Source organism: Dendrobates tinctorius, unplaced genomic scaffold (assembly GCF_039654945.1).
Source record: "Dendrobates tinctorius isolate UK_male_01 unplaced genomic scaffold, ASM3965494v1 ptg000157l, whole genome shotgun sequence".
NCBI classification, from domain to species: domain Eukaryota; kingdom Metazoa; phylum Chordata; class Amphibia; order Anura; family Dendrobatidae; genus Dendrobates; species Dendrobates tinctorius.
In genome coordinates, this window is record NW_027361824.1 from 8932932 (window position 1) to 8948061 (window position 15130).

Consider the following 15130-nt stretch of genomic DNA (forward strand, 5'->3'; position numbering starts at 1 on the left):
AGTGTCTCCAGTATTCGGTCAGATAGACGGGGTGGACAGCAGTGCGAGCAGTGTCTCCAGTATTAGATCAGATAGACGGGGTGGACAGCAGTGCGAGCAGTGTCTCCAGTATTAGATCAGATAGACGGGGTGGACAGCAGTGCCAGCAGGGTCTCCAGTGTTAGGTCAGAAAGACGGGGTGGACAGCAGTGCGAGCAGTGTCTCCAGTATTAGGTCAGATAGACGGGGTGGACAGCAGTGCGAGCAGTGTCTCCAGTATTAGGTCAGAAAGACGGGGTGGACAGCAGTGCGAGCAGTGTCTCCAGTATTAGGTCAGATAGACGGGGTGGACAGCAGTACGAGCAGTGTCTCCAGTATTAGGTCAGATAGACGGGGTGGACAGCTGTGCGAGCAGTGTCTCCAGTATTAGATCAGATAGACGGGTGGACAGCAGTGCGAGCAGTGTCTCCAGTATTAGGTCAGATAGACGGGGTGGACAGCAGTACGAGCAGTGTCTCCAGTATTAGATCAGATAGACGGGGTGGACAGCAGTGAGAGCAGTGTCTCCAGTATTAGATCAGATAGACGGGGTGGACAGCAGTGCGAGCAGTGTATCCAGTATTAGGTCAGATAGACGGGGTGGACAGCAGTGCGAGCAGTGTCTCCAGTATTAGATCAGATAGACGGGGTGGACAGCAGTGCGAGCAGTGTCTCCAGTATTAGATCAGATAGACGGGGTGGACAGCAGTGCGAGCAGTGTCTCCAGTATTAGATCAGATAGACGGGGTGGACAGCAGTGCGAGCAGTGTCTCCAGTATTAGATCAGATAGACGGGGTGGACAGCAGTGCGAGCAGTGTCTCCAGTATTAGATCAGATAGACGGGGTGGACAGCAGTGCGAGCAGTGTCTCCAGTATTAGATCAGATAGACGGGGTGGACAGCAGTGCGAGCAATGTCTCCAGTATTAGGTCAGATAGACGGGGTGGACAGCAGTGCGAGCAGTGTCTCCAGTATTAGGTCAGATAGACGGGGTGGACAGCAGTGCGAGCAGTGTCTCCAGTATTAGATCAGATAGACGGGGTGGACAGCAGTGCGAGCAGTGTCTCCAGTATTAGATCAGATAGACGGGGTGGACAGCAGTGTGAGCAGTGTCTCCAGTATTAGGTCAGATAGACAGCAGTGCGAGCAGTGTCTCCAGTATTAGATCAGATAGACGGGGTGGACAGCAGTGCGAGCAGTGTCTCCAGTATTAGATCAGATAGACGGGGTGGACAGCAGTGTGAGCAGTGTCTCCAGTATTAGATCAGATAGACTGGGTGGACAGCAGTGCGAGCAGTGTCTCCAGTATTAGGTCAGATAGACGGGGTGGACAGCAGTGCGAGCAGTGTCTCCAGTATTAGATCAGATAGACGGGGTGGACAGCAGTGCGAGCAGTGTCTCCAGTATTAGATCAGATAGAATGGGTGGACAGCAGTGGGAGCAGTGTCTCCAGTATTAGGTCAGATAGACGGGGTGGACAGCAGTGCGAGCAGTGTCTCCAGTATTAGATCAGATAGACGGGGTGGACAGCAGTGCGAGCAGTGTCTCCAGTATTAGATCAGATAGAATGGGTGGACAGCAGTGGGAGCAGTGTCTCCAGTATTAGGTCAGATAGACGGGGTGGACAGCAGTGTCTCCAGTATTAGATTAGTATGATTATCTTTCTACACTTGATGGAAGGGCCACAGATTTGCGCTGCACCTGCTCACAGGCTCCTGTCCTGTCACCATTCATAGACACAAAATACAAACTGAGTTTTTGAATGTATTTTGATTTTTATACGTATAAACAAAAGACTGTAAAGGAGAAATAATCCGATCTGAGCGTTCATGAAAACAAGCCGCTGAGGAAAATGGAAGGTTTTTAATCTGAGGTTACAAAGGCAATACTGATTTTTTTTTTTTTTTTTAAATACAAGTTTTTTTTTATAAATTAAGGTCACTGCTGATCATAAGGTTCTATATACAGACTTAGGCTGTGTGCCCACGTTGCGTTTTATTAAGCGTTTCCGCGTTTGTGCCGGCTCAGACGCTGCAGAAACACTTAAAAGAAGCTTCAAATTAATTTGCATGCGTTTTTAAACGCTCAGGAATCGCTTACCGGCTAAAAACACAGCGTGCTCATTAATTTCCGCATAGCTGAGTGTTTGTAGGCTATGTGCACACGTAGTTTTTTGGGTGTGCGGATTTTGGAGAGAAAACCGCAGGTAAATCCGCAGGACAAAAGTCCTACAGTTTATCTGCGGTTTTACACCTCATAATGGATGAGGTGTAAAACTGCAGCGTTTCTGCACCAAACAATTGACATGCTTCGGATTGTAAACTGCAGCAAAACCGCGGGGAAAAAAACGCAGCATGTGCACTGCGTCTTTTAATTTCCATAGGAAATAATGGTACTGTACAATGCAGCAGAATCCGCACCGTGTGCACATACCCTTAGCCTTCCCCAATGTTCCCAGAAAACGCGTACCTTTTGTGCAAGAAAAGCAGGGAAAAAAGACGCGCGTTTTCTGGGAAGGGGATCAGTTTCCTGAGCGTTTAAAAACGCTAACGTGGGCACATAGCCTCAATCTACATAAGAAGAGGAGACTATTAAACTCCAGAGCTGCACTCACTATTCTGCTGGTGCATTCACTGTGTACATACATTACATTACTGATCCTGAGTTACACCCTGTATTATACCCTAGAGCTGCACTCACTATTCTGCTGGTGCAGTCACTGTGTACATACATTACATTACTGATCCTGAGTTACATCCTGTATTATACTCCAGAGCTGCACTCACTATCCTGCTGGTGCAGTCACTGTGTACATACATTACATTACTGATCTTGAGATACATCCTGTATTATACCCCAGAGCTGCACTCACTATTCTGCTGGTGCAGTCACTGTGTACATACATTACATTACTGATCCTGAGCTACATCTTGTATTATACCCCAGAGCTGCACTCACTATTCTGCTGGTGCAGTCACTGTGTACATACATTACATTACTGATCCTGAGCTACATCTTGTATTATACCCCAGAGCTGCACTCACTATTCTGCTGGTGCAGTCACTGTGTACATACATTACTGATCCTGTATTATACTCCAGAGCTGCACTCGGTATTCTGCTGATAATTAGACGCCGTTTACACAAGCTTCTATGATACAGGAGGGCCGATAGATTGTAGATTACTGTGCAGAATAGTGATTTCAGCTCTGGAGGCACAGAATTCTGAGGTATCAGTCTGCAGTCAGTGAGGTTCGTGGCCCGGCTTTTTATGTCGGTTAATTCTGCCCTGTACCCTGTAATTCTCTGATGGGGGCTCAGTTCGGGGATCTTTCTGCCTTTCTCTGGCTCGTCAGCTTCTCCCGTTTGTCGCCCTCCTGTGATCGCCGCTCCCTTTCCCCTGAGCCTGCAGCAGTTGCCTGGCGGTGTCTCGGAGCCCGGCCTCCACCTCAGTCGCCCGCGTCACCGCCTCCTCGTGGAAGGCTTTATACTTCCTCCGTACTTCGCGCAGCAGCAGTTTCGCTTCTTTGTTTTCTGCGCTGGATTTTCCTTCCAGAAGGGCAGATCCTGCAGAGAGGGAGTCGGTCACTGACTGGACGGCGCCGCAGGTATCATCCTCCTCTATTAGGTCACATCATACCCAGTGGGGTCTCCAGCAGGGGGCGCCGCTCCCGCATGCTTCTCAGCACCTCCACCACCACATCCTGCTTACTCTTCAGAGGAGACGGAAGAAGCTCCTGAAATGACGGCAGAAACAAGACAAGTGACACTGACCAATCAGCTGTCTCCACTGCCGCTCCTCAGACACAGGAAGAGACAAGCTGCAGCTGCATCCCCTTCCTCCCCCTGTCTATCCCTATATTATAGACATAATGCTGGTGCAGTCACTGTGTACATACATTACATTACTGATCCTGAGTTACATCCTGTATTTTACTCCAGAGCTGTACTCACTATTCTGCTGGTGCAGTCACTGTGTACATACATTACATTAATAATGTAATAATTTGTGTTTGCAATCATTTTCAGGAAAAAAAATGAGTATTATCTGACAGAATTGCAGGGGTGTCAATACTTTTGGCCACAACTATCTGAGGATCAGTAATATAATGTATGTACACAGCGACTGCACCAGCAGAATAGTGAGTGCAGCTCTGGGGTATAATACAGGATGTAACTCAGGATCAGTAATGTAATGTATGTACACAGTGACTGCACCAGCAGAATAGTGAGTGCAGCTCTGGCGTATAATACAGGATGTAACTCAGGATCAGTAATGTAATGTATGTACACAGTGACTGCACCAGCAGAATAGTGAGCGCAGCTCTGGGGTATAATACAGGATGTAACTCAGGATCAGTAATGTATGTACACAGTGACTACACCAGCAGAATAGTGAGTGCAGCTCTGGGGTATAATACAGGATGTAACTCAGGATCAGTAATGTAATGTATGTACACAGTGACTGCACCAGCAGAATAGTGAGCGCAGCTCTGGGGTATAATACAGGATGTAACTCAGGATCAGTAGTGTAATGTATGTACACAGTGACTGCACCAGCAGAATAGTGAGTGCAGCTCTGGAGTATAATACAGGATGTAACTCAGGATCAGTAATGTAATGTATGTACACAGTGACTGCACCAGCAGAATAGTGAGTGCAGCTCTGGAGTATAATACAGGAAGTAACTCAGGATCAGCAATATAATGTATGTACACAGTGACTGCACCAGCAGAATAGTGAGTGCAGCTCTGGGGTATAATACAGGAAGTAACTCAGGATCAGTAATGTATGTACACAGTGACTGCACCAGCAGAATAGTGAGTGCAGCTCTGGAGTATAATACAGGATGTAACTCAGGATCAGTAATGTAATGTGTGTACACAGTGACTGCACCAGCAGAATAGTGAGTGCAGCTCTGGGGTATAATACAGGATGTAACTCAGGATCAGTAATGTAATGTATGTACACAGTGACTGCACCAGCAGAATAGTGAGTGCAGCTCTGGGGTATAATACAGGATGTAACTCAGGATCAGTAATGTAATGTATGTACACAGTGACTGCACCAGCAGAATAGTGAGTGCAGCTCTGGAGTATAATACAGGATGTAACTCAGGATCAGTAATGTAATGTATGTACACAGTGACTGCACCAGCAGAATAGTGAGTGCAGCTCTGGGGTATAATACAGGATGTAACTCAGGATCAGTAATGTATGTACACAGTGACTGCACCAGCAGAATAGTGAGTGCAGCTCTGGGGTATAATACAGGAAGTAACTCAGGATCAGTAATGTAATCTATGTACACAGTGACTGCACCAGCAGAATAGTGAGTGCAGCTCTGGAGTATAATACAGGAAGTAACTCAGGATCAGTACCAGTGAGTAGATGCCCCTTATATTTGCAGGCAGACTTACCTTGCTCTCTCGGGGGATGTACGGCTTCTGGACACTGTGCAGTCTGGGTTTATACTCCCTGTAGATGAGGAGGCGTCTCAGGGCGTTCTCCAGGGCCCGCACATTGTTCTGTATCCCTGTAATACACCAGGCAGGTACATGTAGGATTCACCCTGCGGAGGACGAGCACTGACAGCGCCGCTCCAGGAGGTATCATGGCTTCCCCCATTCCTTTTACAGTTAGCAGTAATCTTTGGTCCCTTCGTTCCCTCATCCTCACTCGCAGTGTTGTGTCCCTTTCTGCCTGGCTGATAATTCCTCCCGTCAGCCCTGACATTTGCCGCAAATCTCGTATTTAGTGCTGCATCATGGCATCTATATAAATGATTAGTGTGAATGGCGCCATAAGAAAATTGCTTTGCGGACTAATATAGGATATGGTGGTCGGCGGTCGGGTGGGATAACATTGCTCACTTTACCCTGAAGCTGCGGCAAATAGGTGGCGGTGTCCCGGAGATTATGCTCCACGTCAGACGCTTGAGTTGCCGCTCTCGCGTGGAAGGATTTACATGTTATTTTATAAAAAAAAGTTTCAACATTTGACCCAAATATTTTATTTCCAACAATATTATATATGTGTCATTTTCCTGATATAGAGCTACAGCTTTCCTGCATTACCACAGGATTACCTAAATCCTGTCTGCAGTCACCACTAGAGGGAGCTCCCTGTATACAGAGATACATGATAAGATTCTGTCTGCAGCCACCACTAGGGGGAGCTCCCTGTATACAGAGATACGTGATAAGATCCTGCTTGCAGCCACCACTAGGGGGAGCTCCCTGTATACAGAGATACATAAGATTCTGTCTGCAGCCACCACTAGGGGGAGCACGCTGTATACAGAGATACATGATAAGATCCTGTCTGCAGTCACCATTAGGGGGAACTCCCTGTATACAGAGATACATGATAAGATCCTGTCTGCAGTCACCACTAGGGGGAGCTCCCTGTATACAGAGATACATGATAAGATCCTGTCTGCAGTCACCACTAGGGGGAGCTCCCTGTATACAGAGATACATGATAAGATCCTGTCTGCAGTCACCACTAGGTGAAGCTCCCTGTATACAGAGATACATGATAAGATCCTGTCTGCAGCCACCACTAGGAGGAGCTCCCTGTATACAGAGATACATGATAAGATCCTGTCTGCAGCCACCACTAGGGGGAGCTCCCTGTAAACAGAGATACATGAGGAGATCCTGTCTGCAGCCACCACTAGGGGGAGCTCCCTGTACACAAAGACACGATAAGATTCTGTCTGCAGTAACCACTAGGTGAAGCTCCCTGTATACAGAGATACAGTGGGGAAAAAAAAGTATTTAGTCAGTCAGCAATAGTGCAAGTTCCACCACTTAAAAAGATGAGAGGCGTCTGTAATTTACATCATAGGTAGACCTCAACTATGGGAGGCAAACTGAGAAAAAAAAATCCAGAAAATCACATTGTCTGTTTTTTTTTCATTTTATTTGCATATTATGGTGGAAAATAAGTATTTGGTCAGAAACAAAATTTCATCTCAATACTTTGTGATATATCCTTTGTTGGCAATGACAGAGGTCAAACGTTTTCTGTAAGTCTTCACAAGGTTGCCACACACTGTTGTTGGTATGTTGGCCCATTCCTCCATGCAGATCTCTTCTAGAGCAGTGATGTTTTTGGCTTTTCGCTTGGCAACACGGACTTTCAACTCCCTCCAAAGGTTTTCTATAGGGTTGAGATCTGGAGACTGGCTAGGCCACTCCAGGACCTTGAAATGCTTCTTACGAAGCCACTCCTTCGTTGCCCTGGAGGTGTGCTTTGGATCATTGTCATGTTGAAAGACCCAGCCACGTTTCATCTTCAATGCCCTTGCTGATGGAAGGAGGTTTGCACTCAAAATCTCACGATACATGGCCCCATTCATTCTTTCATGTACCCGGATCAGTCGTCCTGGCCCCTTTGCAGAGAAACAGCCCCAAAGCATGATGTTTCCACCACCATGCTTTACAGTAGGTATGGTGTTTGATGGATGCAACTCAGTATTCTTTTTCCTCCAAACACGACAAGTTGTGTTTCTACCAAACAGTTCCAGTTTGGTTTCATCAGACCATAGGACATTCTCCCAAAACTCCTCTGGATCATCCAAATGCTCTCTAGCAAACTTCAGACGGGCCCGGACATGTACAGGCTTAAGCAGTGGGACACGTCTGGCACTGCAGGATCTGAGTCCATGGTGGCGTAGTGTGTTACTTATGGTAGGCCTTGTTACATTGTCCCAGCTCTCTGCAGTTCATTCACTAGGTCCCCCCGCGTGGTTCTGGGATTTTTGCTCACCGTTCTTGTGATCATTCTGACCCCACGGGGTGGGATTTTGCGTGGAGCACCAGATCGAGGGAGATTATCAGTGGTCTTGTATGTCTTCCATTTTCTAATTATTGCTCCCACAGTTGATTTCTTCACTCCAAGCTGGTTGGCTATTGCAGATTCAGTCTTCCCAGCCTGGTGCAGGGCTACAATTTTGTTTCTGGTGTCCTTTGACAGCTCTTTGGTCTTCACCATAGTGGAGTTTGGAGTCAGACTGTTTGAGGGTGTGCACAGGTGTCTTTTTATACTGATAACAAGTTTAAACAGGTGCCATTACTACAGGTAATGAGTGGAGGAAAGAGGAGACTCTTAAAGAAGAAGTTACAGGTCTGTGAGAGCCAGAAATCTTGATTGCTTGTTTCTGACCAAATACTTATTTTCCACCATAATATGCAAATAAAATGAAAAAAAAACAGACAATGTGATTTTTTGGATTTTTTTTTCTCAGTTTGTCTCCCATAGTTGAGGTCTACCTATGATGTAAATTACAGACGCCTCTCATCTTTTTAAGTGGTGGAACTTGCACTATTGCTGACTGACTAAATACTTTTTTTCCACAACTGTATATGATAAGATCCTGTCTGCAGCCACAACTATGGGGAGCTCCCTGCATACAGAGATACAGGATAAGATCCTGTCTGCAGCCACCACTAGGGGGAGTTCCCTGTATCCAAAGATACATGGTAAGATCCTGTCTGCTGCCACGGCTAGGGGGAGCTCCCTGTATACAGAAATACATGAGGAGATCCTGTCTGCAGTCACCACTATGGGGAGCTCCCTGTATCCAGAGATACATGAGGAGATCCTGTCTGCAGCCACCACTAGGGGGAGCTCCCTGTATCCAGAGATACATGAGGAGATCCTGTCTGCAGCAACCACTAGGGGGAGCTCCCTGTATACAGAGATACATGATAAGATCCTGTCTGCAGTCATCACTAGGGGGAGCTCCGTGTATACAGAGATATATGATAGGGCGGCACGGTGGCTCAGTGGTTAGCGGGTCCTGGGTTCGAATCCCACCAAGGACAACATCTGCAAGGAGTTTGTATGTTCTCCCTGTGTTTGCGTGGGTTTCCTCCGGGTACTCCGGTTTCCTCCCACATTCCAAAGACATACTGATAGGGAATTTAGATTGTGAGCCCCATCGGGGACAGTGATGATGATGTGTGCAAACTGTAAAGCGCTGCGGAATATGTTAGCGCTATATAAAAATAAAGATTTATTTATTTTTTTATTTTTTATATGATAAGATCCTGTCTGCAGCCACCACTAGGGGGAGTTCCCTGTATACAGAGATACATGATAAGATCCTGTCTGCAGCCACCACTAGGGGGAGCTCCCTGTATCCAAAGATACATGAGGAGATCCTGTCTGCAGCCACCACTAGGGGGAGCTCCCTGTATACAGAGATACATGATAAGATCCTGTGTAGTCACCACTAGGTGAAGCTCCCTGTATACAGAGATACATGATAAGATCCTGTCTGCAGCCACCACTAGGAGGAGCTCCCTGTATACAGAGATACATGATAAGATCTTGTCTGCAGCCACCACTAGGGGGAGCTCCCTGTATACAGAGATACATGAGGAGATCCTGTCTGCAGCCACCACTAGGGGGAGCTCCCTGTACACAAAGACACGATAAGATTCTGTCTGCAGTCACCACTAGGTGAAGCTCCCTGTATACAGAGATATATGATAAGATCCTGTCTGCAGCCACAACTATGGGGAGCTCCCTGCATACAGAGATACATGATAAGATCCTGTCTGCAGCCACCACTAGGGGGAGTTCCCTGTATCCAAAGATATATGAGGAGATCCTGTCTGCAGCCACCACTAGGGGGAGCTCCCTGTATACAGAAATACATGAGGAGATCCTGTCTGCAGTCACCACTAGGGGGAGCTCCCTGTATCCAGAGATACATGAGGAGATCCTGTCTGCAGCCACTATGGGGAGCTCCCTGTATCCGGAGATACATGAGATCCTGTCTGCAGCAACCACTAGGGGGAGCTCCCTGTATACAGAGATACATGATAAGATCCTGTCTGCAGTCATCACTAGGGGGAGCTCCGTGTATACAGAGATATATGATAAGATCCTGTCTGCAGCCACCACTAGGGGGAGTTCCCTGTATACAGAGATACATGATAAGATCTTGTCTGCAGCCACCACTAGGGGGAGCTCCCTGTATACAGAGATACATGATAAGATCCTGTCTGCAGCCACCACTAGGGGGAGCTCCCTGTATCCAAAGATACATGAGGAGATCCTGTCTGCAGCCACCACTAGGGGGAGCTCCCTGTATACAGAAATACATGAGGAGATCCTGTCTGCAGTCACCACTAGGGGGAGCTCCCTGTATCCAGAGATACATGAGAAGATCCTGTCTGCAGCCACCACTAGGGGAGCTCCCTGTATACAGAGATACATGAGGAGATCCTGTCTGCAGCCACCACTAGGGGGAGCTCCCTGTACACAAAGACACATAAGATCCTATCTGCAGTCATCACTAGGGGGAGCTCCCTGTATACAGAGATATATGATAAGATCCTGTCTGCAGCCACCACTAGGGGGAGCTCCCTGTATACAGAGATACGTGATAAGATTCTGTCTGCAGTCACCACTAGGTGGAGCTCCCTGTATACAGAGATACATGATAAGATTTTGTCTTCAGCCACCACTAGGGGGAGCTCCCTGTATACAGAGACATGACAAGATTCTCTCTGAAGACACCAGAGGTAGAGCTGAAAGGTTGAGACTTTAATGTCGCGATCAATGTATGAGCAGTATGGAGTCCACTCCTAATCTCCCCCCCCCGTGGCGGCTGCAGATATAATCATCTTTTGGGTCTTTACATTTATGCGTTAGGCAGTGATTTAGGTGCGTATTATTATGGCTGCTGCTTCCACCTTTCTGACCGGTGGATACGCCTCACATCTCTCACTCACCCACTGGTTCTATGAAGCCAGGATCCGCCTTTACATCATACAGCTCCTCGTAGCCTCTGAACCTCTCTGGGATCTTCGTAGGTTCTTTCTTCTTATTTGTTGTGTGTTGCTCCTCGGGGGCTGAGCTTGTGCTGGGAGTACGGCCCGATGCTGCAGCAGAATCTGGTACATTCTCCACCTAACGATAACAAGGAATGATCAGCGAGAAGGTTACACATTGCATCATGGTATTACATGGAGTAGTAACATTCTGACCCAAGGGTTCACTTACTTAATAGTATCCCTCCCTTTACAGCCCACATTCACCTCCTCTCACTGTAAACATTGAGGGCTTCACAACAAGGTAATCATTACTCCCTTCTGTTAATTCTTTTCTATTCAAGACAGGATGACAAGTAATATTGCAAAAAATCATGGCCCCTCGGGGGTTGTCTCCCACTTTCCCCAAATTTTTAGAAACCGTCGTACCCACCTGAGTCATGAAGACGGACTCCACATCAGGGTGACTGCTGAAGCTCCTCCCCTCCTCCGAGGTCTGACACGACTCGGTCAGCTCATGACTCCGCCCCTGAGGTGTGGCTGGGATGACGTTTTCTGAAGAAGCTCTGATTGGAGGAAGGGGGCTTGATGACATCACAGATTCGGTGAGATCACTCTCAGGAGGGGGCAGTCTCCACAAAGATGGTAAAAGAGACTCCACCATCGGAGGTTGTTTGGGGATTTTGGGAACATGAGTTCTGACCTTGGAGAAAGAGGAGAAAATCACTCGGGCGTCATTATACCCACATTATACACGCAGAGGTGGCGGAACATGACATCACATCGGGATCAGACTACACAGGGACACTTTGTAGTCTGTTACCATGGAGACACATAAATCTACATTACAGCTGTATACCTAGAACGGAAGTTGTTTTTGAAGAACACTTTTCAATATTGATTAATATTTCTTATTTCTGATACAATGAAGTGATAAAAAAAATCTACTAAAGTATACACCCCCGGTGGAGCCTACGGAGCAGCTGCATAAGCCCCGCCCCCGCTTACCTGCCACTCCTCTTTCCTAGGTATGATAAGATGGGGTTTATGAAATCCAGGAGACGTTTTACAAATCACTTTGATCCCGAGTCTCTGCTGAAGGAAGCTGATCAGTAATGGTGGATCACCTGCAGACAAAGGGGAGGCGGCTCCAGGGTCACATGGTCTATACCGGTCACCACAGGTCTCAGTATATATGATTATTACCCTTCCTGAGAGTCATCAGGGGGTTCCCACTAATTATAAGCTCTTCAAGAGAAGGGAACAGCGCCACAGGCAGCGCATCCTCTTCATGACATATCTGTAACAGATAGCAAGAAAGCACAATACTTTACACTGCAGCACACTATTCTTTGTAGGCTTTAAATTAGACCTACACATGGAGCTAGTCAGCCATTCACCACTATAGAGGGCAAATCGACAGCTAGAAGGACAACAAGAAAGACTGAAGAACTCTGTACTCTGTATACATGGAGCTCCCCCTCGTGGTGGCTGCAGACAGGATCTTATCATGTATCTCTGTATACAGGGAGCTCCCCCTAGTGGTGGCTGCAGACAGGATCTTATCATGTATCTCTGTATACAGGGAGCTCCCCCTAGTGGTGGCTGCAGACAGGATCTTATCATGTATTTGTGTATACAGCGAGCGCCCCCTAGTGGTGGCTGCAGACAGGATCTTATCATGTATCTCTGTATACAGGGTGCTCCCCCTAGTGGTGGCTTCAGACAGGATCTTATCATGTATCTCTGTATACAGGGAGCTCCCCCTAGTGGTGGCTGCAGATGGGATCTAATCATGTATCTCTGTATACAGGGAGCTCCCCCTAGTGGTGGCAGCAGACAGAATACCATTATGTATCTCCGTATACAGGGAGCTCCCCCTAGTGGTGGTTGCAGACAGGATCTTATTATGTACAGTTGTGTGAAAAAGTATTTGCCCATCCTGATTTCCTATTCTTTTGCGTGTTTGTCACACCTAAATGTTTATGATCAAACAAATTAAAATATGAGACAAAGATAACACAAGTAATCACAAAATGCAGTTTATAAATGAAGGTTATTATTATTAAGCAAAAACAAAATCCAGACCTACAGGGCCCTGTGTTAAAAAGTGATTGCCCCTCCTTAAAACATAAAGTAACTGTGGTTTTTTATCACATCTTTGGGAAGCTGAGGTCACATTCCCTACCCACACCAAGGTCTGATTACTGCCACACGTGCTCTCAATCAAGAAATCACTTAAATAGGACCTGCGTGACAAACTCAATTAGACCAAAACATCCTCAAAAGATAGACATCATGCCGCAATCCAAAGAAAATATGGGAACAAATTAGAAACAAAAAAATTGAGATCTATCACTCTGGAAAAGGTTATAAAGCCATTTCTAAAGCTTTGGGACTCAATTGGACCACAGTGAGAGCCGTTATCCACAAATGGCGAAAACATAGAACAGTGATGAACCTTCTCAGGAGTGGCCGGTTGACCAAAATTACCCCAAGAGCGCATCAAGGACTCACCCAAGAGGTCACAAAACACCGCACAACAACATCCAAAGAACTGCAGGTCTCACTTGCCTCAGTTAAGATAAGTGTTCATGACTCCACCATAGGAAAAAGACTGGGCAACAGTGGCCTGCATGACAGAGTTCCAAGACGAAAACCACTGCTGAGCAATAACAACACAAAGGCTTGTTTCAGTTTTCCAGAAACCAACTTGATGATCCCAAGGACTTTTGGGAGAATACTCTGTGAACTGATGAGACAAAAAAAACTTTTTGGAAAGTGTATATCCCATTATATCTGGTATACAAGTAACACAGCATTTCAGAAAAGGAACATCATACCAACAGTAAAATATGGTGGTGGTAGTGTGATGGTCTGGGGCTGCTTTGCTACTGCAGGACCTGGAAGACTTGCTGTGGTAAATGGAACCATGAATTCTGCTGTCTACCAAAAAATCCTGAAGCAGAATGTCCGCCCATCTGTTCGTGACCTCATGGTGAAGTGCCCTTGGGTTATGCAGCAGGACAATGATACAAACACACCAGCAAGTCCAACTCTGAATGGCTTAAGAAAAACAAAATTAAGACTTTGGAGTCAAAGTCCTAACCTTAATCCGATTGAGATGCAGTAGTGACCTTAAAAAGGCGGCTCATGCTCGGAAACCTCCAATGTGGCTGAATTACAACAATTCCTCCAGAGCGAGGTAAAGGACTCATTACCAGTTGTCACAGACGCTTGATTGCAGTTGTTGCTGCTAAGTGTGACCCAACCAGCTACTAGGCTTAGGGGGCAATCACTTTCGCACACAGGGCCCTGTAGGTTTGGATTTCTTTTTCCATTAATAATAAAAACCTTCATTTATAAACTGCATTTTCTGGTTACTTGCGTTGTTGTCTAATGTTTACATTTGTTTGGTGATTGGAAAAATTTAAGTGAGACAAACATGGAAAAGAATAGGAAATCAGGAGGGGGGCAGATACTTTTTCACCACACTGTATCTCAGTATATAGATGGATACACGTACCTTGTTATCCGCCAGGCTCAGGGTCTTCAGGCTCGGCAGAGGAGGTGATGCGGACTCTGTGGGTGATAACAGGGGGGCAGACAGGGATGAGGAGGGAATGGTGATATACAGGGGATTCTGCAAGACAAAAAAAGCAGTGTTATATAGGAGAAGATGGCAGATGACTGATGATGATGATGACTCATGCACTGTCTAGTCCTGGGAGTCAGCAACCTGCTGCACTTAAGAGTCTGTGATACTACAACTCCCAGCATTTCCTGTCAGCCTGTGACAGCCGATCAGCTGTATCCGCCCCGGCAGTGTGAATGTGAAGGTTTCTATTCGCTGCCACCAAGCAGAGGTCTGAACAATTGCTGAGACCCTGGACTGGTGACGACATTCTGAGGTTACCGCGATGACGAAATGACGTCAGCCCTCCAGCACTGCACTCACCGCTGCACGGTGCGATGTGACTGGATATCGGGGGGAGGGAAAGACCACCTCTGCAAAGAGAAGCAGAAGACTAATAGAGACTATTCCAGAGTCGCCCTTTAAATTCCAGCTGTTAGGAGCCGAGCCGTCACCTGTCCGGTCAGAATCCTTCCTGCTGTGTGACACCACGTAATCCACTGTGTAGTCAGCCGCCGTCCTCCGCTCCAAGTCATCTCCTGTCATCTCGTCCTCCCGAGTCACCTCCAACACTGCTCCTGCCTCCCTGACGGACGCTGCGCTCACTGCTCCCGACAGGGCAGGGACAGAGGACAGGGCGTTCTGATCCAGATTCAGCAGCCGCAACCTGAAGAGAGCAACAGACCC

At 46.9% G+C, this 15130-nt stretch overlaps 1 protein-coding gene across 1 annotated transcript in view; it reads right to left on the bottom strand.

Annotated features, from left to right (window-relative positions):
• Positions 1 to 1729: 1729 nt before the first annotated feature.
• Positions 1730 to 15130, bottom strand: part of XRRA1 (X-ray radiation resistance associated 1) — a 44847-nt gene continuing 31446 nt past the window's right edge. Inside the window, exons 9-18 of the mRNA XM_073548523.1 lie at positions 14899 to 15110; positions 14768 to 14817; positions 14336 to 14452; positions 12016 to 12109; positions 11818 to 11936; positions 11243 to 11512; positions 10771 to 10948; positions 5437 to 5552; positions 3658 to 3754; positions 1730 to 3584 (exon numbers count right to left, since the gene is read on the bottom strand). Of these exons, the coding sequence (XP_073404624.1) occupies positions 3370 to 3584; positions 3658 to 3754; positions 5437 to 5552; positions 10771 to 10948; positions 11243 to 11512; positions 11818 to 11936; positions 12016 to 12109; positions 14336 to 14452; positions 14768 to 14817; positions 14899 to 15110 (1468 nt within the window). The 3' untranslated portion in view covers positions 1730 to 3369. The remainder of the gene's footprint in view (positions 3585 to 3657; positions 3755 to 5436; positions 5553 to 10770; positions 10949 to 11242; positions 11513 to 11817; positions 11937 to 12015; positions 12110 to 14335; positions 14453 to 14767; positions 14818 to 14898; positions 15111 to 15130) is intronic.